The sequence below is a fragment of the Bubalus bubalis genome, chromosome 4 (assembly GCF_019923935.1).
Source record: "Bubalus bubalis isolate 160015118507 breed Murrah chromosome 4, NDDB_SH_1, whole genome shotgun sequence".
Classification (NCBI taxonomy): domain Eukaryota; kingdom Metazoa; phylum Chordata; class Mammalia; order Artiodactyla; family Bovidae; genus Bubalus; species Bubalus bubalis.
In genome coordinates, this window is record NC_059160.1 from 17540839 (window position 1) to 17565303 (window position 24465).

A 24465-nucleotide genomic window follows, 5' to 3' on the forward strand; every position below is an offset into this window, starting at 1 on the left:
AAATGCACCAGTGAGATCCCCTCATGCCTTTTCCTTGTGTTGCACCCTGACTCCCGGTGTTGTCACTTCTCCATGTGTCTTCACTCTTTTGGCTTCTCGTGCTTTGTTGAGTCAACCTCCTTGCAGCCTCCCTGATATGATCCCTTCATACCTCTGGTGACTCTGTTTTTTTAAGACCAGAGAGTGTTATAAACTATGCTTGCCCTCTCTTATGCCCTCTCTTGTGGCCAAACCTGACTGGCCATCTCAATAGAATAAAAAATAATCATGATGAAACTAATCTGTCACATCATTGTATGAAAATATAACCCAGCAGTTGTACCTGTTTGTAACATTTGACCTCACTTCCCTGCCTCTTATGACACATCACAGAGATCTGAAGGGTCCAGCTGTCCACAAGTCTGAAGTTTTTACTGTCCAGGGCCAAGCAAACCCTTAACCCCCCTTGAGAACCTAATGCTCTAAGAATCAAGTGTGACCAGAGTCTTCCCCCAAGGGTGCTCTAAAGCATGTGATCTGGTTTCCCCATGATCGTTCTGTGAATGAGACGGAGGTGTTTCCTGCTGGGAATCCCCTCCCAGACCAGACAGGCCTTACCTGAGCAGACTGCTCCAATATCCTGGTCATGAGAGAAGGTGTCATTATAGTTTTTAAAATCAATATGAACACACTTATAGATACTCAAAGTTGATTCAGCATCTATACTATCACAAGAACCATATAAAAACCAAATGGGGCCAAGTCTTGGTCCAAAATAAGACCCTCTGGGAGCATCAATGGCAACTCCACATTCCAGTCGTCTGCACACGTCTTCTACACCATTTATGAGCCAGTTCCCAGCATACACAGTGCCCCATTCTCCTTTGTACTTCGCTTCCACTCTCCCCTCACAGCGGTGGGCTCCATCCTTCAGCCTCAGCTCCAGAACTGCAAGAGAGACACAGACACAGGACACAGGAGAGATTTTAAGAGAGAGTGCAGTGGTGTGCTGGTAAGTATTAAAAAATAATCTTCTCTCTGAGGGGAAAAAAAATCCCTGCATTTGTTGACTTTTATGGTATAAACATTCCCACCGTGGCCAACTCGAAACCCCCAATGTGCCATCACTGAACGTGGAGCAGGAAAGGAGGCACCAGGTGTTTCTCACAAGCCTGTGGAACCAGCTCCAGGGACACCACTGAGGACAGGCCTCCAGAGACTCTGGATGCTGCCCTCCCTGTAGATGTGCCCAAGGCTACTAGGGCCCAGCTTCCCCATCTCAGTTACAGCTCATGGCCCAGGACCCAGGGAGGAATCCTCCCTCTCCTTCCCTGTCCATAGGGAGCATCTCATCCAGCTCAGGAACAGAGGGCTGGGGTAACAGGCTCCACAGTGTCCCAGTTATTCCTGTCACCTGTGTTCATGCCCTTGTGTAATCCCCACACTCCAATGTATCTAGTAACATGCATGTAACAAATAGTATTTGGCAAAAGTGATGAGATGTCACTTAAGAGATTAGGTTTCAAGATGACTCTGGTTTCCTTTTGGTGACCTATCTCTCTCTCGCTCGCTCTAATGAAGCCAGCTGCCACATTGTGAGCTGTGTATGGAGAGACCCTCATGACAAACAACCAAGGGAGGCCTCTTGGCAACAGCCAGCAAGAGACTGAGGCTCTCAGTTAAACAGTCTCCTAGAGTCTGAATGCTGCCAACAACCAGGTGGGTTTGAGTGGTACCCACTCCTCGTTGAACCTTCAGATGATTGAACCAGTGAGACAACACAAGTCAGAGGACCCTTGCTGATTCCTAGCCCATGGAAATTATAAGGTGCTAGATGTTTGCTGCTTTAAGCTGTTGTTTTGTTTTGTTTGTTTATTTTTGGCTGTGCTGGGTTTTTGTTGCCACTCACAGACTTTCTCTAGTTACAGAGTAGAGGCTACTCTTCATTGTGGTGTATGAGCCTCTCCTGCCGGTGGCTTCTCTTGTTGCTGAGCATGGGCTCTAATCATGAGGGCTAAGATGCCAAGCTTTGCAGTAATTTGTAGCACAGCAACACATAATTAATGTAGGAAGGCATTATGCTAAGTGAAAGAAGTAAGACAGAGAAAAGCAAATACTGTTTGGTCTCATTTATATGTGAACTCTTAAAAAAAAAAAACACAAATTCATAGATAAGGAGAGTAAATTGGTGGTTGCCTGGGTAGGGATGGGAGTAGGAGGAAAGGATGATGGTGGTACAAACTTCTACTTAGAATATAGATAAGCCCTGGGGATGGAATGTACATGTGACTGTAGTTGACAATTGTTATTTAGTCACCAAGTCATGTCCTACTCTCTGCAAGCCCATAAACTTCAGCATGCCAGGCTTCCCTGTCCTTCACTATTTTCTGGAGTTTGCTCAAACTCATGTCCATTGAGTTGGTGATGCCATCCAACTATCTCATCCTCTGTCACTCCTTTCTTCTCCTGCTCTCAGTCTTTCCCAACATCAGGGTCTTTTCCAGTGAATTGGCTCGTCATATCAGGTGGCCAAAGTATTGTAGCTTCAGCATCAGTCTTCCAATGAATATTCAGGTTGATATCCTTTAGGATCGACAAATTGATCTCCTCATTGCCCAAGGGACTCTCAAGAGTATTCTCCAGCACCACAGTTTGAAAGCATCACTTCATTGGTGCTCAACTTTCTTTATGGTCCAGCTCTCACAACCATACATGACTACTGGAAAGGCCATAGTTTTGATTATAGGGACCTTTGTTGGTAAAGTGATCTCTCTGTTTTTTAATATGCTGCCTAGATTTGCCATAGCTTTTCTTCCAAGGAGAAAACATCTTTTGATTTCATAGCTTCAGTCACCATCTATGGTAATTTTGGAGCCCGAGAAAATAAAATCTGTCACTGTTTCCACTTTTTCCCCATCTTTTTGCCAAGAAATGATGGAATCAGTTGTCATGATCTTAGTTGACAATACTGGATTGTATATTTGATCATTACTGATAAAGTCAATCTTAAAAGTTCTCATAACATACACACAGTAACTATGTAATGTGATAAATGTGTTAACTAACTTAATTATGTTAATAGTTTCAAAATATATATGTATTTCTTTTTTAATACTTTAATTTGGGGAGTATAGTTGATTTATAATGTTGTGTTAGTTTCAGGTGTACAGTAAAGTGACTCGGTTATATATTTTAATACATACACTCATTCTTTTTTAGATTCTTTTCTCTCATAGCTTACCACAGAATACTGGTTAGACTTCCCTGTACTATACAGTAGGTCCATGTCGATTATCTATCATATATATAGTAAGGTGTGTGTGTGTTAATTTCAAATTCCTGATTTATCCCTCTCCCTAACTCCCAACATTTCCCCTTGTGTAACCATAAGTTGTTTTGGATATCTGTAAGTCTGCTTCTGTTTTGTAAATAAGTTCATTTGTATCCTTTTAAAATTAATTTTTATTGGAGTATAGTTGCTTTGCAATGTTGTATCCTCTGTACAGCAGAGTGAATCAGTTATTTGTTGTTGTTCAGTTGCTAAGTCATGTCTAACTCTTTGTGAATTCATGGACTCACGCACTCCAGGCTCACCTGTCCTCCACTATATCCTGAAGCTTGCTCAAATTCATGATGATTTCTAACCATCATGCTATCTAACCATCTCCTCCTCTGCCACCCCCTTCTCCTCTTGCCTTCAATGCTTTCCAGCATCATTTCCAATGAGTCTGCTCTTGGTTGAGTCCCTTTTCTCTACACCATCCCCAGCATTTATGCTTTATAGAGTTTTTGATGGCCAATTCTGACTGGTGTGAGGTGATGCCTCTTTGTACTTTTGATTTGCATTTCTCTAATGATTAGTGATGCTCAGCATCTTTTCATGTCTTTTTTCGGACACCTGTATGTCTTCACTGGAGAATATATACATATGTATTTCAAGTCATCATACTGTATACCTTTCACTTATATCTTATTATATGGTGATTACCTTCCAATAAAGCTGGAAACAATAGATAAAAACAACTATATAGAGAGACAAAAACTTTTGCAAATGCGAGGGAAAGAATGACAGGAATAATAGTAATGGGAGCTTGAAATATATATCTCAGCTTTTAATACTTGAAATGGTCATCTGAACTAAATTCAATAGGGAAAAAGTGGAAGTAGTAACAGATTTTATTTTGGGGGGCTCCAAAATCCCTGTGGACAATGACTGCAACCATGAAATGAAAAGACACTTGCTCCTTGGAAGAAAATCCATAACAAACCTAGTCAGCATATTAAAAAGCAGAGACCTCAATTTGCAAACAAAAGTCCGTATAGTCAAAGCTGTGATTTTTCCTGTGGTCATGTATGGATGTGAGAGTTGAACCATAAAGAAAGCTGCGTGCATGCATGCTAAGTCGTTTCAGTAGTGTCCAACTGTTTGTGACCCTATGAACCACAGCCTGACAGGTTTCTCTATCCATGGGATTCCCCAGGCAAGAATACTGGAGTGGATTGTCATTTCCTTCTCCAGGGGATCTTCCCAAGCCAGGGATTGAAACTGCATCTCTTATGTCTCCTGCATTGGCAGGCGGGTCCTTTACCACTAGCACCACCTGGGAAGCAGCACCGAAGAATTGATGCTTTTGAACTGTGGTGTTGGAGAAGACTCTTGAGAGTGCCTTGGACTGTCAGGAAAGAAATCAACCCTGAATATTCATTGGAAGGACTGATACTGAAGTTGAAGCTCCAATACTTTGGTCACTTGATACGAAAAGCTAACTCATTGGGAAAAAAAAAAAAAAAACCCGCTGGTGTCCCCACTGATGGCACTTATCAGAGTTTATTATAATTTCTAGTTTTATTGTCCAGCTTCACTAGACTATCAGTTAATATGGGCCAGGGAGCTTTATTCACCATCATTAGGGCCTCAGCATCTGGTGAATTGCAAAGGGTATGGATTGAATGCCCCACAAACCCACCTTTAAATTAATAAACATTTGTGGGATGAAAGTCTAAATGAATTCTGAAAAGAAGGTATGGAAATGATATAATTTAGCACATTTATGGCATTCAAATCAGTAAGAAAAGAAAAATAATTCAGGAATGACATTGGAAAAAATAAAATTAGGTAGAATGTCATATCATACATAAAATAACTTACACAATTATTTAGTATTTACATATTTAAATATATTCATAAAATTATTACAGATAAAAATAATTTATTTAAATTTGAAGTGGGGAAGAACATGCTTGACAAGGCTCTGAAAGTGGAAACAAAAATGGGAAATTTTAACAGGCAATTAATATTATTAGAAACTTCCATGAGGGACTTCCCTGGTGGTTCAACAATTAGGACTCTGCACTTCCAATGCAGGTACCACAGGCTTGATTCCTGGTCTTGTTTGGTACAGCCAAAAAAATCAAACAATAAACTGAAGGAAGCATATTCAGTCTACAAATAATGTAATTCGATAGGACAGGGACTTGCACCCAAATTGCTTGGTTTCAAGTCTTACCTCTGTGTCTTACAACTGACTCATCTTGGGCAAGTGACTTTGCTTTGCCTCAGTGATCTGTTCGGTGGATAAAAAATATATTCTGTCTTGTTGGACTGCTGTGTGCTCAAACGAGTTCATATAAGTAAGTGCACTGTAGGTTGTTGCAGTAGATGATAGTAGTAGTATAAAGAGCTTCAATACAAATCATGACAAAAACGATAGCCATCACCAGGTAAAAAGGACAAATGTAATCAGCAAAGTAATTCACAAAGGAAGGATTAAATTAGCTAATATATGCCAGTATTTGCCTACCAAACTGGCTAAGGTTTTAGAACCTCATAAGAAGACAAAGTTGGTGAAGCTATGTGGAAACTAACATTCTCATTCACCATTTGTAGAATTAAAGTTCAGTGCAGCTATTTCTGGCAAGCATTAATCTCTATGTACCAAAAACTGTAAAGGTATAGGTACAAAGCCTTAAAGCCTTAGAGGTACTCAGCCTATAAAGCAGCAACTCCACTTTTTTTTTCAACATTTAAATATTTGTTTATTTATCTATTTATTTGACTGCCTAGGTCTTAGTTGCCATATGCAGGATCTTTAGCTGCAGCACGTGAACTCTCAGTTGCCACATGTGGAATCTAGTTCCCTGACCAGGGATCGAATCTGGGACCCTGCACTAGGAGCAGGGAGTCTTAGTTACTGGACCACCAGGGAATTCCCGGAAACCTCACCTTTAGAATATGATTAAGAGAAGCAGTCATGGATGGTCCTACATTTAAACACAGGGAAGTTCAGAGTAACATTTTCATAATAGCAAAAAATGTTGAAAACAACTAAATGCTCAATACAGATGGTCAGGTGAGCATATTGCATTTCTGCATATAGTGAAATAGCTGGAGGCAGTTAAAAAATTCAGTACTATCCCTGTGATAGCCTGTATTTTTTAAATCTACAATAAAATGCTTTAGTGTGTAAAAGAATAGTTAATGATATAGAAAAATGCCCAAAATATATTCTGGATTGTAAAAACAGGATACAAAACAATATATGCCAGATTATCTAATCCTGAGGATCTACGCTAATGGCATCAATTGCATTTGAGAGATAGTTTTATGCCAATGCCCATCATGAATTTCAAGGTGGAGATTCCTGTAACATGTGAGAAATCATCAGGTGCTCAGAAAGGCCAAGACTATTATTCTACAAGGAGCAAGTCTACTGTAACATGAAGTAGAAGAATAAAATGTTATAGGATAACCCTGAATGGTGTTGTTTCGAAGAAAATGAAAATAGTGCTTGCTTTGGTGAAATATTCTTGCTTCTTAAAAAAACAACTGATTTTTAAAACAACAATTTCCTACAATTTTTCTTGTAAGAGGAGGGAGCCATGCATCAAAACATCCATCATCTCCCCCTTGTGCGACCAAAACCCACCTCTGACCCCCAGAGCCCTCAGAAGGAGACATTTCACCAGCACCTGCCCAGCACTCAAGGAGCAGAGATGAGGAGGGAGGGGACTTCCCAAGGAGAGCTGTGGACGCAAGGCTGAGGTCTAGGGGATGACAGTGAGCTCTGAGATGAGATAGGGCTGCACGGAGTCTCAGCCAGATCAGCACCCACATCTGAGAAAGCTGCCTTCTCCAGGCTGGAGACCAGATTCTCCGCAGCCCCAGCCCTGACACCCGCCGTCCTCTCACTCAGGGGAAACCAGCTCCAGAGAGGAACAGGAGAGGGCGCGAGGCAGAAAGTGCTCCCTACAGAGTCACAGCAGATCCTGGGAGGGGAAAGGACCATCCCAGGGCCCCAGCACATCAGGAAATGTCACAGGGATTGGGGCAGAGACTAGGGAACTCATACACCTGTGGCTGCACATCAACTGATCTCTACAGACAAGAGGTCCCCTCTCCTGGCTGTGGGCTTCTGCTCTGTAATGGACACCTGGTAGGGACAGGTGAGGTAAGCAGGCAGAGCGTCTCACAGAGCCCAGTGCTGGGCAGACACAGCAACAAGCAGCGGGGAGCCTGGGGGATGGGGAGAGAGGAGCCAGAGAGAGGCAGGCAGGTGCACCATTATCTCTGATCTGGTTACATGCAGTGGCCAAGACACCCAGCCCTGTGGGACCCTGTGTGCTTCACAGACCAATGGACTCAGTCCCTGCTGATCAGCTCTGTTCCTCTCACAGAGACAGGATCCACACACTCCTCACACACACACATATACACAAACTCCTCATACACTCCCACTCCACACACACACACACACACACATACACACACAAACTCCTCACTCACTCCTCACACACACACACCCTCACACACTCCTCACACACCCTTACACATGCCTCACAATCACACACACATACACACTCCACACACACACAACCTCACACACTCCTCACTCACCCGCTCACACACACACACACACTCCTCACCCTCACACACACACACACAAACACAAACACAGAGCCTACAGGAGCATACACACAGGAAACATGGGGACCCAGGGGCAGTGCTCAAACACCAGGCACGTGGAGCATGTGGGAACAGCCCAGAGTCCCAGCTGAGGTCAGTAGCTGGAGCTTCCACACACTGGGAGCCACTGGGCCCTAGAAGCTCCCTGAGGGAGTGGAGGGGACTCAGGCTGACCCAGCTCGGTCCAGAGCAAACCTCACTGCTCTCTAAAATCTGCCACAACTAGCAGTGGACCCCCCACAGGAGACGGACAAGTATTCACAGTCAGCGTGGCCCCTTTTTGGTCAAAAACACTGAGGTTCAGCTCCACAGCTACAGACACCTTTCCCTTCACCAAGGCATGCACTGCCTGGTGTGGACCCAAGGCAGAGGGGCAGCTCTTACCTTGACCACCCACCACGGTGCCGAGGAGGAGGACGCAGAATCCCCACAGGGAGAGGTGTCTGCCCAGAGCCATCCTGACCCCACGTCCTCAAGGTCACAGTCCCAGCTGCAGGATCAGCCTGTGAGGAGGCGTCAGGGTGCCGACCGGGGTCTATATAGACCACCCCTTACACCCTCCCTCCTGGGAGCCAATAGCGACACCTCTCACCATTTCAGGCACTATCGGAGGCTGCATCTGCCACTTTCTGCAGCTCAGACACCAATGAGCTTCTGAATGTTCAACATCTCCTTATATGAGCAACACGGTCCTTTGACCTCCTGCTTCCGTGGTCCTGAGAGCCGGGCCCCCTGACCAGGGCTGGAGTAGAAAAGTCGCGTCAAAAACCATGAGTACCATTCTTTCCTCTGATTACCTTGGCCAATCCCCAAGAACTGTAAAATCTTGCAGGGTCAGGTTGTGGAAATCACCGGACCACGGAGAATAACTTTGGTGGTATCAAGCATTGATCTTCCCCAGCACTGAGCTCAGGATCAAGCAGAGTACTACAAGAAAGCTTCAAGCACAAGAACATTTCTTGGGCCAGCAGAAAATGAGGACAAGGATTTCAGGAATTCACAGGTGACCGTGGAGAAGGTGGGGAGGGAACCATTAAGTTGAGTGGATGAGATTGCAGGTCTTCTCCTCGCAGAATGATCCGGAGATTGGGTCCCAGAGAAGGTGCATGTATGCTCAGTTGTGTCCTACTTTTTGCGACCCCTGAATTGTAATCTGCCAGGATCCTCTGTCCACAGGATTTCCTAGGCAAGAATACTGGACTGGGTTGCCATTTCCTTCTTGAGGGGATCGTCTCAACCCAGGCATTGAACCCACGTCTCCTGTGTCTCCTGCATTAGCAGGCAGGTTCTTTATTGCTGAGCCACCTGGGAAGCCCTATAAGGGATTTTCAGACATGCTAAGTCCCTTTCCCTTTATTTCATTAATTTTATGTGAAATATCCCTCTCAGCTAGTCAACAAATGATGCTTCAAGAAAGAAAGAGATTGCTGTTACAGGAAACAAAGAGAAAGTAGAAGTTATCATTCAACTCTAGCCTGCCAAAATAGGATTTGGGGATCTAAGAGAAGAAAATATATAACTTAGAAAGATTTGGGTTTTCTAAACTTCACACTGTCCCTCTTTGCATATTGAGAGTTTGGTTTTATAAGATTCAGAACACCCTTGTATTATAAGCCATAACTAAAGAAGATGTAAAATATAATTTAAAGCAACTGCCCCCAGACAGAAGGATAAATAGAAAGTATTCTGCTGCACAGTGGCTGCATGCAAGGGGCAAAGAAGAGGCGAGTGAAGCAGAAAACAGAACCTCTTCTGAGTCTAAGAGGAAAGGTGGCAGCAAGAATGGAAGCCCAGGTAGATTGGGTGCACAGAGCCAAGCAGAAGGGACTGATGTCCAGTGTGGCCATTGCTGCCTTGTTCTGTTTCCACTGATCAGAGAAGCTCCCAGATGCTTCCCAGAAAGTAGCCCGGGGATGAGTATAGAGATTGAGTAGGGCCATAAGTGATGCAAGATAGAGCTCCCCCATTGAAATTCAAGGTCACTAACATACTGCCTTCATTCCTCATACTCCCTCAGGCTCAAGATTCCCATGATGCCCCTCTGTGGTCCACACAAACCCACCCTGAGGACCCGTCACCCTGACTCTCATCATTTCAGCACAAATGTGGGAAGGACCCACCTGTGACACACATGCCCCAGAGTCCCCACCAGAGCTCAGAAACGGCTTCACACCCTTCCCCTCCCACACCTGAGGGCAGCTGTGGACCAGTCCGCAGCTCTGTCACATCCCCACTGGGAGAACACCTCATCCTGGTCAGCAGACATAGCTTCTCTGTCCTTGAGACTCAGGTAAATGAAAACGGAGAAAGTTCAATTGAACATATGCTTTTCTCCCTCTAAATATGCTAATATTAATCCATTATTTTACAATAGTCACTTATTTGCCCTGTATTCCTCTGACTTCCAAGCCTCCATCTGTACATGAACCCCATCTCCTCTGGATGCTTAAAACAGTGGTGATAACAAGTGATTATAAATATCAAAATCAGAATATAAACTCAGGGACTGGAGTAGGAACAGGATCTGCTCAGTCACTAGAGTCGATGCTGTACTCCCCCTGGGTCCCAGAGTCACCATTCCTTACCCAGTTACAGTCTGCACCATCACCAGAAACCACCAGACAAACACCTAGAACACAGGACGTGCTTCCTGGAGTCCAGTCATTCCTCCCACAGGATGACACAGGGATGTGTTTAGTGAACCAGGTACACATGGTCTCACCTCAGGATTGAGATCTCACAAGTGAAATACTGTTATGAACTCCATACCCTGTTACAAGGATGGAGTGGGCTGGAAGGAGGGGTTAACCCAGGGCTGGCAGGCTGTGTCCAGACAACACCCTCTACCCCAGAGCTGGGGATGCAGGTCAACATGGACCAACTCACCCTCTGATGAAGGTTTATCTTCTCTGACACATAAGGAAATCTCAGTGTCCCATCTCATCCAAGATTTCAAGGAGGAAAGCTTTAGGGAGGACACTAAACTTGTTCACGTGAACTTCAGGGGTCAGAACAGGCTCAGGAACCAGTCTGCCTGCCTGACTCAGAGCTCAGTCACATACCGTGTGTATGACCTTGAACAGGATCCTTACACTCTCTGTATAGTGGCTTTGTCTGTAAAAGAAGAGTTATACTTGTGTATAGATGACAGAGTTTTGGTTAGAATTAAATGAGTTGGCATTAGTAAGAGATATAACTAGTCAACAATAGTACATCATCTTTGCGGAGAAGCAATATTAGGGCCCCTCTGTCCATCCCATCCCAGGAATCCCAGGACTCTAGAACAGGAATTTAATTCTGTTACCTGGAGCCTTGACTGGAGCTGTCAGAACTCTCCCAGGAACCACATGCTGTGATGGTGATTGGGGCCAGAGTTGTGAGTCTTCCACACATCGCCCCTTCTCTCTGTGCCCCAGAGAGAGGTTCTACTGCTCATGAACCTCGACCTTATCAACTGTGAACTTCATGAATTAAGTTGTTTACTTGCTAATTTTACTTTATAAATAGACTTGGTAAAGTTCTGTGTCTAATTCACCTCCTTATCCCCGATGCCTGTTAATTAAAAATCCTAAATGATGTCTATTGTATACCTGAATGAATGAATATCAGCCAGGTATTTTACACAAATCATTTCAATCCAAAGAAATCTTTTGAGATATAATTTAACTTGATGTGAGGACTTAACAGCACAATGCAAGTTGTGTCACTTGTAATGATATTTCAATATGATTAAATGGTATAAGCTATGTATTGGTTAACTTCTACACTTTTCTACAATGAATGCAGTAAATTGAAATACCAGAAACAAGGCTAGCCCCATTCCAAGAGCAGTGCTGAGAGAGCCAGTTCTAAACATGTATAAACACTGCGTCTTTATGTATCTGAAGATAAAGAAGACAAACCTCAGCACACTGACAGGTGAACACCATGAAGCTTCCTATTCTGGTCTTAATCAGATATGGCCATGTGGTCCGGATGTTTATATATTTACCATTTGGCGTATTTTCAGTTCAAACCACACATAACTGTAACAGGAAGAAATTTTGTTATAAAAAATTTTAGTTTAACAGCTCTTTATTGAATTAGAAGTGCAGAAGTAAAGAGCAGGAACAATCCTGTTCTTTAACTTAGACTAACTGTTTATTCAGTCTTATGGATTGTAAAGCAATACAATATGTAGCATTATTATTCCCAAATCACCATAAAATATGGAGGTTTCAGAGGTTCAGCAATCTCTTTGCTAGGAAAGTTAATAATTAAATATCCTTGGTAGAGGGACATTTTTGGGACCAATCAGAGGGACTAATATACAAAATTATTTTTGAATTAAAAAAGAACTATATGACCCTCAAAGGAAACAATCAATTGAGCTGTTACACCAAAGTACTGGTGACCCACCTCACCATCCGTGTTCCTTGCATGGCTGGACCAAGATTTGTAAAGGCTTCTTTACTAAAGACAACTTCTACACAAGGGCATGTGATGAGCTTGGTCATGAGCTGGTCATGAGCTGACTGAGGTCCAACCCATCATATCTTTTCAACCCTTTACAGTATATTACTGGCAACATCAAACAAAGAGTATGGCACTGAATTGGCCTCATTCATTCCTCCATAGTGCAACATCAAATACCCAGAAACCAGCGCAGATCAAAGCTACTAAATCAAAGACAAGCATATTCTAAGTGGTGAGCAAGCCGACCAAGGGCCCTTCCCTGCTGCCGTTGGAAAGGAAGAAGCCCTCCCACCCCAGACACCATCTGTGGGAGGAGAAACAAGAAGATGCTTCCTGAAATAGAGGAAAAGCAGTCTTAGCAGGGAGCTTGAACTGGATTTGACAAGATAATTATTAACATAAATCCAAGCTAACTTGGGGGACAAATTTTAAATGGGAGAGTCTATGCTAACTTCACGGAACTTTCAGTCCATGTAAACACCCCTTGCTACTGCACGAGATGAAATCAGTTATAAAAATAGCGAATATTACATTTATGCATATTTGAATCTAGAGGACACATTTTCAAGCCCACTACAGAAAGAAAATATGTATAACTTCCTTTATTTTTAAAAGCACAGAGTTGTCACTTCTGTGAACGCTTTCTAATTCTTCCAGTTCAGAATTACTGCTGTGTCTATTAATCTGTAAAAACTTTCTTTTTGTCTCTAAGTGGTGTTTTTTGGGAGCAAGTATTGTGTCTTGTTCTTCAATGCCTCCATAAGGTCAAGTAAAGACACATAGAAAGAGCTTAACAAATATCACCCTGCAGTTAGTGATACTGAGTGGGGAAGGAAGAAGGGCAGGGGAGACACAAATCTGATTAATCCCATTCGAACAAGCTGAAGTGGAGTAAGGAGTCAGAGACACACCAAAGGAGCCAGATAGAAAATGCCTTCAAATCCCACTCTGAGAGGGTCAGATCACGTTCAATCTCTGCACAAAGCTGTACCTCAGAAGCTTCTCCAAGGAGAGAAAAAACTGACAGCACTGCTCTCAGGAGTTCCACTGAAGGACGTGGATAGACAGTAATACTCAAATAGCTGTATTTCTACTCCCCGGTGCCTCATTGTGGCCAATGAAACGTGGGCGGTGGCACCTGTGTCACTTCTGAGTGGAGGCAGGAAAAGCCCAAGTGTGACTCTCTAGTCTCTCTCTTTTTCCTGCCCCAGAAGCTGCATGTTCCAGATGGTGCACGTGCGAGAGCCTCACAGACCACAGACGTCTGTAGGTTGTGATGAGTGTGTGTGTATGTGTGTGTCTGATTATGAGTACATAAGTATGTGTTCATTTGTATATGTGTGTGTGTGTGTGTATGTGTGTGTGTGTGTGTTGCCCCTGAGATTTGGGGGTCACTTTTTCCAGCAGCAGAACAGAGTCTCTTCTGATGGATACCAAGGAGAAAGAAGACTTGAAGACAGAACCTGTCACATGAAGCAGGTCCTTTCCTAGATCTCCTCTTCCTTCTGTGTCTTCGTCTTAAGCTACTCCCTCTGATCTCACCTTGCTTCCTCTGTTGGGCTTGGTTGTTTCTCAGTCGCCATTTCTGATTGACCAACACCTAGATCTAAGTCCTGTTTAAGAGCGCCCGCCCCTGGTGCATCTCCTGTTCCCTTTACATCACTCTGTGCTGACAGTCAGGCTCAGTCTCCCGAATTTGTCTCTTGGCATCTTGACATTCATCCTTAAACAGCTCTTCTTTACTCTGAGTTAGCCTATCCATCATCTTTGATCCTGTTTTTGCCTTCTACCAATCCTATACTAATGAAAAGGCAGCATGTATTTCTAAGCCCCGTAAGTTTTTTTTTGATTTCCTGAACACATCTGATTCCTGAGTTTAGTGCTCCATGCAGATAATTAACTACTTCACCTTTGGTTAAGAAATAATTTTACTGAATTTTTCCCCTCAACTCAAGAAAATGGCACATTCAAAACCTATATTCTTATGAGCACAGCCCTAGGGCTCCCCTCACAGGACTTGGAAGGGGCAGGAGTTAGGAGAGGCTGTGAAGGTGAAGCTTTGTTAGCTTCATGATTAATCCACCTCTGTTCAGAGTTGATGTAATTGCCAACTCCAGAGCTATTGAGTTCTTGTGGGTGGTCATTCTTAAGCCACTTACATCCAAGATTAGTGCCACTGGAATGGCACTCAGAGTTCAAAGGCTGAGTGGTTGCTCAGACTTGAACTCCATGACCTGATGCTCTATTGCACATGGAGCATTGGTGCATCTGAGTCCAGTCTGAGGACCAGCCTAAGAACATTGGAAATATAGCAAAATGTGCTCCTTCTTTAACATCTTAAAGTCTGTGAATAGATTCTCTTTTCCTTATCATCAAATCCTTCCCCATCTGGACATGCTACTCAAAGCTCCTATAGGCTACAGGCATCTGCTGAGGCCCTGCCAGGGCCCAGGATTGGAGTGAGGCCTGTACCTGAGTATAAGCTCTGTATTTCCACTCTCTATAAGTTAATAGATGCTCATCTAAGGTTTACTGAATGATTGAATGGCACTATGCTAGATATTTAAGAGAAATTATCTTAACTATGAAGAACTATTTTGGGGGACATTATTTAGCTAATTGACATTTTTGTTTTAAAGATAAATGTTTTCAGCAATTAACAGGCCAAAATTTGATTTTCAAAAAAGAAGGTGCATATCACCACCAGATACATCACAACAAACACTGCAAACCTCTATCTCTAAGGATACACAAGACAAACCACAACACACTCACATGTGGCTTCTTACTAAGTCTTAATCAGACCCAACAGAGGAGACAGGGTATTTGGATGATTTATCACTTGGCAGTTTTTCAATTAAAACCACACAGGAACATCACAAGAAGAAAATTTGCAATTAAAAAAGCACAGCCACACCATCTATATGACATAAGGAAGGAGATGAGGTGCAGATAGAGTTCTTTGGCTTAAAATAACAAACAGACTAATTAGACTTTCACTTTGTAAAAGGAAGGTCCTCTGGGGCTGATACTGAAGGATGCTGCAGAGACCACGATAACTTGACTTTTCTGTACAACAGTTAGAACTGTGAACTGATCGTTTTGGATAATGATGTGCTTTGATTTTTCTCTCTCTACTTTTTGTGAATCTACTGTAGGTTTTTACATTTTTGTTACATGGCTCACATAAAATATCTTAAAGACACAATAGTCTATATTTTACTGATAACAAATTAATTTAAATCACATACAAAAGCTCTACCTTTTGATCCTCTCCTATACTTTCTGCTTTTGATGTCAGAATTTATCTGTATTTATATTGTATATCACTAACAAAATATTTTTCTCTATAGTTACTTTAATGCTCCCCGTAAACTAGAGCTAACTGGTTAGCACACTACCATGCTCAGTGTTAGAATATTCGGAATTGCATTACATATTTACATTTACACGTCTGCTGTATATTTTCACTTCTTTAATATAATAATTAGTATCCTTCATTTGGGTTTCCCTGGTGGCTCAGAGGTTAAAGCATCTGCCTGCAATGTGGGAGACCTAAGAACTCCCCTAAGCAATCTTGTAAGACAAAACTCTGTTGGTGAACTCCCTCAACTGTTAGTTTTGGGGGAAAGTTTGTAACGCATCTTCATTTCTGAAAGACAACCTTCCTGAGAAAAGTATTCTTGGTTTGCAGGTTTTTTTTTTTCATCAGTTTGAATATACCATCCCTTTCTCTCTTGGCTTGTCAGCTTTCTTCTGAGAAGTCTGCTCATATTCTTAAGGTTCTTCAGAGATTTTTTTGTGTGTGAGCATTTGCTTTTATCTTGATGCTTCTAAAATTCTCTCTTTGTGTTGATTACAAATAATGTGTCTTGGAGACAATCATTTTGAATGAACTCTGAGGAGTGACCTATTAGCTACATGAACTTGGATGTCTAAAAAATAAAAAAAAAATAAATCTTATCAGATGTGGAACTTATCTGGTATTATTTCTTTAAGTACAATCTCTATCCCTTTCTCCCTCTCTTCTCCTTCTGGGACTCCAATAATGTGCAGGTTGTTACTGTGAATGTTATCCCATAGTTCACACAGGTTCTTTCATGCTTTTTTCATTCTTTTTTCTTCTTTGTCCTCTGGCTGGTTAGTTTCAATTTTCTTGTCTTCTGCCTCAAAGATTCTCCTGCTATTGCTGATGCTTTCTGTAGCATTTTCCATTTTGTTGCATTTCATTCATTGTAATCTTAAAAAGAATTTCTGCTTGATTCCTTCTCTTTTTCTGCCTCATTGCACAGCTTCAGGGATCTCAGTTCTCTGACCAGAATTGAATCCAGGCACAGCAGTGAAAGGATCGAATCCTAACCACTAAACCAACAGCAAACTCCCTGTTTGCTTCCTTTTTTTATGATTTCTGTCTCTTTAAAAAAAAAAAAAAACTGAATTTATTTCTGTGGAGTGACTCAGAGCCCGTGCACAACAAATGCTGAGCCCATGCTCTAGGACCCACAAACCACAAACAGGAACCTGCATTCTGCAAGTACTGAAGCCTGAGCTCCTAGAGCCTGTGCTCCAAACAAGAGAAGCCCCCGCATAGAGAAGCCTGCTGTCCACAAAGAGAAGTAGTGCCTGCTTGCCGCAACTAGAGAAAGTCCATGTGCAGCAACAAAGACCCAGTAAAGCCAAACATTAAAAACAATAACAATAATTATAATAAATAATTTTTAATCTTATTTTGTTCACATATTCTTTACCTGAATTTGATTGTTTATCTGTGTTTTTTTGGAGTTCACTGAGCTTCTTGGTGGGTATACTTTATTTCTTTCATCATATGTCATTTATTTCATTACTTCCCAATGGTGAATACTTCCCAATGGTGAGCTGCCCTGGGAGAAGTCCTGGGTATCTTCCCATCCCCAAGCACAGCCTAGAACTATGAAGACTACAAGTGTGACTGTAGATCTGAGCACTGGACACCATGCAGAGCCATCAGCCAGAGACTGGGTGGGTTCAGCTTACAACCAGGCCATCACTCTCAGGTCTTATATTAGTTCAGCAGCCTCTCCACATGTCCACAGTGGAATTGGGGGCAGGGGGGTGTTGTGAAATGTAATACTTGGCCACTCCTACATGACAGCTCTCTCTACCCTGAAGAATCACAGCAGTATCACATTTACATTTTCAGTAGTAACCAGATTAAAGCAATCTTGAAACAGTGTGTTTTCAGAGAAGCCTATTAGCCTGAAATTCTTTATTTAAGTTCTAGATTTAATTCATCAAGAGATGGGAATATCAGAAAACCTGACTTGCTTCCTGAGAAATCTATATGCAGGTCAAGAAGCAACAGTTAGAACTGGACATGGAACAACAGCCTGGTTCCAAATCCAGACAGGAGTATGTCAAGGCTGTATATTGTCACCTTGCTCATTTAACTTATATGCAGAGTACATCATGAGAAATGCTGGACTGGATGAAGCACAAGCTGGAATCAAGATTGCTGGGAGAAATATCAATCACCTCAGATATACAGATGACACCACCCTTATGGCAGAAAGCGAGGAAGAACTAAAGAGCCTCTTGATGAAAGGGAAAGAGGAGAGTGAAAAAGTTGGCTTAAAGCTCAACATTCAGAAAACTAAGATCATGGCTTCTGGTCCCATCACTTTTATGGGAAATAGATGGGGAAACAGTGGCTGACTTTATTTTGGGGGGCTCAAAAATCACTGCAGATGGTGATTGCAGCCATGAAATTAAAAGATCTACCCCTTCCCCCATTATCCTCTATGCATAACTTAAGGTATAAAAACTACTTTGGAAAATAAAGTGCGGGCCTTGTTCACTGAAACTTGGTCTCCCCATGTCATTCTTCCCTTTAACTTCCGGCTGAGCGTCCATCTGGAGCGTGGATGTCCTCTGCGACCATTTATTTGCCTGGGCTTCTAAGACCCACTCGAGAAGGTGTCTAAGGTGGGGCACCTTCCGCTATTCGAGAGGGCGCCTGCGGCCTCCGTGGTCAGAGCTAACCTGGTGTCACGGGTTATATTGATTTTCTGCGTAAACCAAGCCACTCAGCTTCTTTTCTCCACTGAATTTTCCTACTGAGCTATCCTTATTTCAGCCGCTTTTCTCCACTGAATTTTCCTACTGAGCTATCCTTATTTCAGCCGCTTTTCTCCACTGAATTTCCTCACTGAGCTATCCTTATTCTATTACTCTTTGTATCCTTAATTAAAGTGTAATTAAGCAGTTATTCCCTGACCCTCGCCTAGCCGTCTCTCCTTCGAATACTCTGGATCAGCCGGGGCTGGTCCCCGGCAGACATTTGCTCCTTGGAAGAAAAGCTATGACCAACCTAGAGAGCATATTAAAAAGCAGAAACATTGCTTTGCCAACAAAGGTCCGTCTAGTCAAGGCTATGGTTTTTCCAGTAGACATGTATGGATGTGAGAGTTGGACTATAAAGAAAGCTGAGTGCCGATGTATTAATACTTTTGAAGTGTGGTGTTGGAGAAGACTCTTGAGAGTCCCTGGACAGCAAGGAGATTCAACCAGTCCATCCTAAAGGAAATCAGTCCTGAATGTTCTTTGGAAGGACTGATGCTAAAGCTGAAATTCCAATACTTTGGCCACCTGATGGGAAGAACTGACTCATTGGAAAAGACCCTGATGCTGGGAAAGATTGAAGGTGGGAGGAAAAGGGGACTACAGAGGATGAGGTGTTTGGATGGCATCACTGACTCAATGGACATGAGTTTGAGTAAGCTCTGGGAGTTGGTGATAAACAGGGAAACCTGGCATGCTGCAGTCCATGGGGTCACAAAGAGTCGGACACGACTGAGAGACTGAACTGAACTGAACTTCTTTTAAGAATTCAATCATATCAGATCACTCCATCCACATCTTTGAAACATAAATAGACAAACGTACTTGATCTTCCCATCTATATCCCTTCTTCTGGATCCCCTCTGCCTAGGTCTCCACATTCTTGCCCTCTTGTCCCACATGAATACAGGGTGTGGGTGAGCAACAATTTGCTATCCATCAATTGGAGAGAGATATGAGCTGATATAATTCACTCAGAAGGATAGATAATTGGACAGACAAGAAATGGTAATGTCCTTAAGAAAAAGTACGAAGATATGGAAAGAATGGATTCATAAGGATTTGATAACCGACTAGACATGGGAGAGAGCAAGGAGGCGTCTATATCTGCTTGAGAAATAAAAAGATAAAGTAACCTAGGGAATGAGAGATGAAAAAGGGAGAGGTAGTTAGGTAGAGTTAGAGTTTTAACTGGCCCGTGAGCACTTAGGCAGGTTAAGGAAAACTGTATCCCTTTTCTCTGAAGAGCAAACTCCAACTTTGAAACTCACATCCAAGTCTGGTGACCAAGAACAGGTTAAAACAGGTGATGTGACATCTCAAGGAGAACATACAGGAATGTTCAGGATTGGGTTTTTTTCGTGAGTTTGTGAAATAAAAATATCTCCTGCCATATCAATAAACAAGAAATGTCACAGACATCAATGATTTCTGGCCTCCAGTTGTGAATGAGGGCTCCCAAAGCTGATCCAGGGGATGCTGCCACCCCCCATGGTGATTGCTGAGGAGCTGGGGAAAGCAAGAAGCAGCCATCTGCCACTCCTTAAGGGGAGCAAGGAAACAGGGTTGGCCCCAGATAGCTGAGCTGCATACGGAAGGATTGAATCAAGTGAGTCCAGAGGCTTGCATCTTCCCAGAAACAGAACACTAAATTCCTTAACTTGGTACCTGATCTTTGATGTTCAGACTGCCTCTCCCTTTGTTGCAAACTTCTATATAACCTGACTTCCCTTCCTGCCTGCTTGGAGCAGTTTTCTCAGAGCTACCGAGATACTGTCTCCAGGGCTTAGAGTCCTAAGCATTCCCACCAAATAAAATAACTCTTTAAGGTTCTGACTATATTTTCTGGTCAGCAAATTCATCTTGCTAGGAAGGAGAGTGTGAATGTGGACCAAGTTTAGATGCTTTTTCTAAGTAAGAGTGACCTGGAGCATTTGTGATCCCAGGCAAAGTCTCATTAGCCTTTGAAGAAGGTGAGAAAATAGGGCAGTGCACTCATCGTGTATTTCCTTTGAGGAAAATGGTGTTTGCGGACCAACCATCTAAAAGCATTTGACATGGAACTTGGTAATTATTAACAAAGCAAAAGAAAAAGTTACTTTAATCAGAATATTTCATTTTGAGCAATTTCCATATAACACCATCACAGGTCAGCCTCTATTGAAATACAGGCAAAGAATATCTGAGGAGAAGGCAATGGCACCCCACTCCAGTACTCTTACTTGGAAAATCTCATGGACGGAGGAGCCTGGTAGGCTGCAGTCCATGGGGTCACGAAGAGCCTAACATGACTGAGTGACTTCCCTTTCACTTTTCACTTTCATGCATTGGAGAAGGAAATGGCAACCCACTCCAGTGTTCTTGCCTGGAGAATCCCAGGGATGGGGGAGCCTGGTGGGCTGCCATCTTGGGGTCACACAGAATCAGACACCACTGAAGTGACTTAGCAGCAGCAGCAGAATATCTGAGGCATCATCTTGTATTTAATACAACATCACAGGAAAGCCACTGTGGATGTTCCCGGGACACTGAGTTCAACATCATCATACCCAGGGTCCCCTTTCTCCCCCTGGAGTAGGCAGGGGCTCTGTTCTCCTTCCCCAGGATCAGCTTCCTTTCTAGAGACGTTTAGAGAAGAGCCTGAAAGAGCAAAGAGAAGCATAATTAGAACTGAGAGAAAGGAACTGGACAGTGTGTTGGAAGCCTGTTAAACAAGTGATGATGACAGAGCATCCCTGGGACCCAGGTGTGGGCGGGAGGCTCAGACTATTTCACACCAGCTACAGTGAGGATGGGTCCAGGCTGTCCTCTCAGATCTGGTCCATGTTGCCGGGGTCCAGCCCCGGCTGATCCAGGGAGTTCGAAGCAGGGACGGCGTCGGCGAGGGTAAGGATACAATAGCTTCAATTAGATATTAATTAAAGATATAAAGAGTAATAGAATGAGGATAGCTCAGTAGGAAAATTCAGTGGAGAAAAGAGGCTGAGTAGCTTGGTTTACGCGGGAGACCAATAAAACTTCAAGACAAGAAGTTTGCACCACTTGTGTAGGCCGCAGGCGTCCTTCCGTTCTCCCGAAGGAGAGGAGACACTGAGGCCTCCCCGGTCAGATCTTAGAAGCCCAGGCATAATTAGCAAGCATGGCGGGTTCTGCGCTCCAGATGGAGACTCAGCCAGAATTTGAGAGAGAGCGACATGGGGAGACCAAGTTTCAGTGAACAAGGCCCGCACTTTATTTTCCGAAGTAGTTTTTATACCTAAAGTTGTGCATAGAGGATAATGGGGGAAGGGGTGGAGTCATGCAAGGACAGCAGTTCCTGGTCCTAATCTAAGCCAGGCTTTCAAACTTATCATATGCAAAAGTTCAGGTAAATTACATCATCTTCTGGCCAGGAGGCCTGTTAACATTTTAAGAAACTTATCTTTCTCTAAAGGTGATTATTCCAAAGTCAGGCACCAGCCTCCAAAAAAGCATTGGACAAAGCTGAATTTTACATTTCTATACACTCATTATATCAATCAATACACTGCCAAGGACACAGTAGGTAAGGAGTATGGGGACTTAGCAGCAAACATTGGCCCAACAAGTGAAAAACCCTTCACCAATACAATTTCTAATCAATCTTTTAACTACTCAAAGGAATCTGTGTTTAGACAGTTTAGAACATCTCCTGCCTCTCACAGTTGGGAGGCTCTGAACAATCACATGTGGCCGGAAAAACCTGTTCAGGCAGGCTAGAGGATTTCCAAAGGAGTTTGTAGGTTGAAACACTGTCACACCCAGGAATTATTAACTGGAGCTGTAAGCTAACTCTTTTTTCAGAGAGAGGTAGTGGGGGACAGCCCCCGTAAAGTCAGAGGTGTAGGTGAGAGCACAAAGCCGAAAGTAGGCAGACTCTGGTTTGGGGGTAGATGCTCAAGAATTTCCAGCGGGACTCCTGAGGCTCGATCCCGTCTTTGCGTGTGCCGAGCCTCCTTCCTCATGACCTTTGCCATGGCCGGAGCTCCTGCTCCTGGCAGTGATAGAATTCCAGTTGAGCTATTCCAGATCCTGAAAGATGATGCTGTGGAAAGTGCTGCACTCAATATGCAATATGCACTCAATATGCAATATGCTGGCTCCCAGCACCATGTGGTCTCTGGGGCCTCAGTTCATATGGAAATTCTGCATCACAGGAGACCTGTGCTCACACAGGAGCTCTGGGAAGATCTGCTTCCAGGCTACACACTAGCAAAGAGATGCCCAGGAACAGTAAGAGCATAACAACAAATTTAAATGTTCTCCTCTCACAGCTGACAGATGTGAAATCACAATGAGAGGGAGAGTGGACACAGGGAAAGTCTGAGTTCCTCACTCGTAAACCAACTCTGCTCTTAGTTATCTTGACACATGTTCCCAAATGTCCACAAAGAGTATCACAGGTGCATTCACAGATGGCCCCTCCCAGGGACCACACAGGCCCTCAGATGGATAAATACTCTCTTCCAGAGAAAGAGTGTTTTCTCTTGACAACTGAAATATCTGGAGGAAATTAGACCTTAGCTGACCATCAGCTCCAAGTCAATGATCCACCAACATGGCTTAATGTTAAGGCCACCATATACCATAGACTTTGTACATGCCATTGCAACCTTATGCACAGAGCTCATCTTAAATTATCAGATGATTCACAAATTTCAATACTGCAATACATTTTTAAAATCTCTGTCTTTCACGTTCAGGGCAGCACAGAGATGTTATCAAAACACTTGTCTACTTTTGGATTTGGTAAATATGCTCAATTAATCTATAAGCTATCTATTTCTCTTGACTACTATGCAATGCTTGTGGGATCTTAGTTCCTTGACCAGGGATTGAACCCAGGCCCTAGCAGTGAATGTGTAGAATCCTAACCACTGGATTACCAGAAAAGTCCCTAACCTATAAATTTTAAATATCACAAATAAAATGAAAATGTATGTTGCATTATGGGGACATAAATGCCAAAAGTAGAGTGATTCCTCACCCCCCCAAGGAGTCTGACAGCATTAAAGATGGCATATGGTTGAGAAGTGAAGTGTTAGTTACTCAGTTGTGCCTGACTCTTTGCAACGCTATGAACTGTAGCCCACCAGGCTCCTCTGTCCCTTGGATTCTCCAGGCAAGAATACTGGAGTGAGTAGACATTCCCTTCTTCAGGGGCTCTTCCTGATCCAGTGATCAAACCCAGGTCTCCTGCATTGCAGTTAGATTCCTTACCATCTGAGCCATTAGGGTGGCTCATCAAATGCATGAGATTACCCATATTTTGAAACTGCAGAGGCTGGGCATTGAGGAGCTCAAATTCACCTTTTCCAGGACAAAGATCGAAGATTACAGGGGATCAGTTAATCTCCCCACTCACCTGTCTGAGACCTCATCCCATCTTCCTTCTCTGGGAGCACTTCCTCCTCACTCCCCTGAGAGTCAGGAGGAGCCCCAGTCACTGGTACCTCTTCACCATCATCGTAATCCTCACCAAGGGCAACAGTCCTCTGATCTGGCACTTCTGAGGGCAGAGCAGGGGTCAGATGAAACCACAATAAGGGGGTTGGTCTGAGAAATACCTAGGATCCTTCTGACCCAGAGTTTCTGAGCTGCTAGAGGCACCAGTCACTCCTTGTTTTAAAAGATCTTTTTCTCTAAGACCATGTTTCATTTTGATGTGTCCATAAACCAAAACATGATTTTACATCTTAATATTTCCTGTTTGAAAATATATATTCCAAAGTAACTCTCCTACCATTGAGCGTTACACAAGTATTTTGATAAATCGTGCTTTACAGAAATTATTTTTAAAACCAGTGTGTGTCTGTTGTGATTCTGGACACAGAGAGCCCTGCCTCAATGTGAGACATCACAGAACAGTCAGAGAAAGGGAAGGACAGACCCCATCTGGACACAAGGGATGCCTCTGGTCCATCAAATGAAGACTGTTCCCCTTGCATCTTGTC

The 24465-nt window shown here is 43.2% G+C and overlaps 3 protein-coding genes across 4 annotated transcripts in view; 1 reads left to right on the forward strand and 2 right to left on the reverse strand.

Moving 5' to 3' along the window:
- The window catches only part of LOC123465666 (antigen WC1.1-like), a 61150-nt gene extending 52690 nt beyond the window's left edge, over window positions 1–8460 (reverse strand). For both annotated transcript variants that reach the window (XM_045165271.1, XM_045165270.1), the window contains exons 1-2: window positions 8327–8460; window positions 598–927 (exon numbers count right to left, since the gene is read on the reverse strand). In XM_045165271.1, the coding sequence (XP_045021206.1) occupies window positions 598–927; window positions 8327–8399 (403 nt within the window). In that variant the 5' untranslated portion in view covers window positions 8400–8460. The remainder of the gene's footprint in view (window positions 1–597; window positions 928–8326) is intronic.
- The window catches only part of LOC102402808 (antigen WC1.1), a gene marked incomplete in the record, with an annotated part of 1152186 nt that overhangs the window by 696054 nt on the left and 431667 nt on the right, over window positions 1–24465 (forward strand).
- The window catches only part of LOC102406613 (antigen WC1.1-like), a 42539-nt gene continuing 38921 nt past the window's right edge, over window positions 20848–24465 (reverse strand). The window contains 2 exon segments of the mRNA XM_045165276.1: window positions 20848–21133; window positions 23877–24020. Of these exon segments, the coding sequence (XP_045021211.1) occupies window positions 20988–21133; window positions 23877–24020 (290 nt within the window). The 3' untranslated portion in view covers window positions 20848–20987.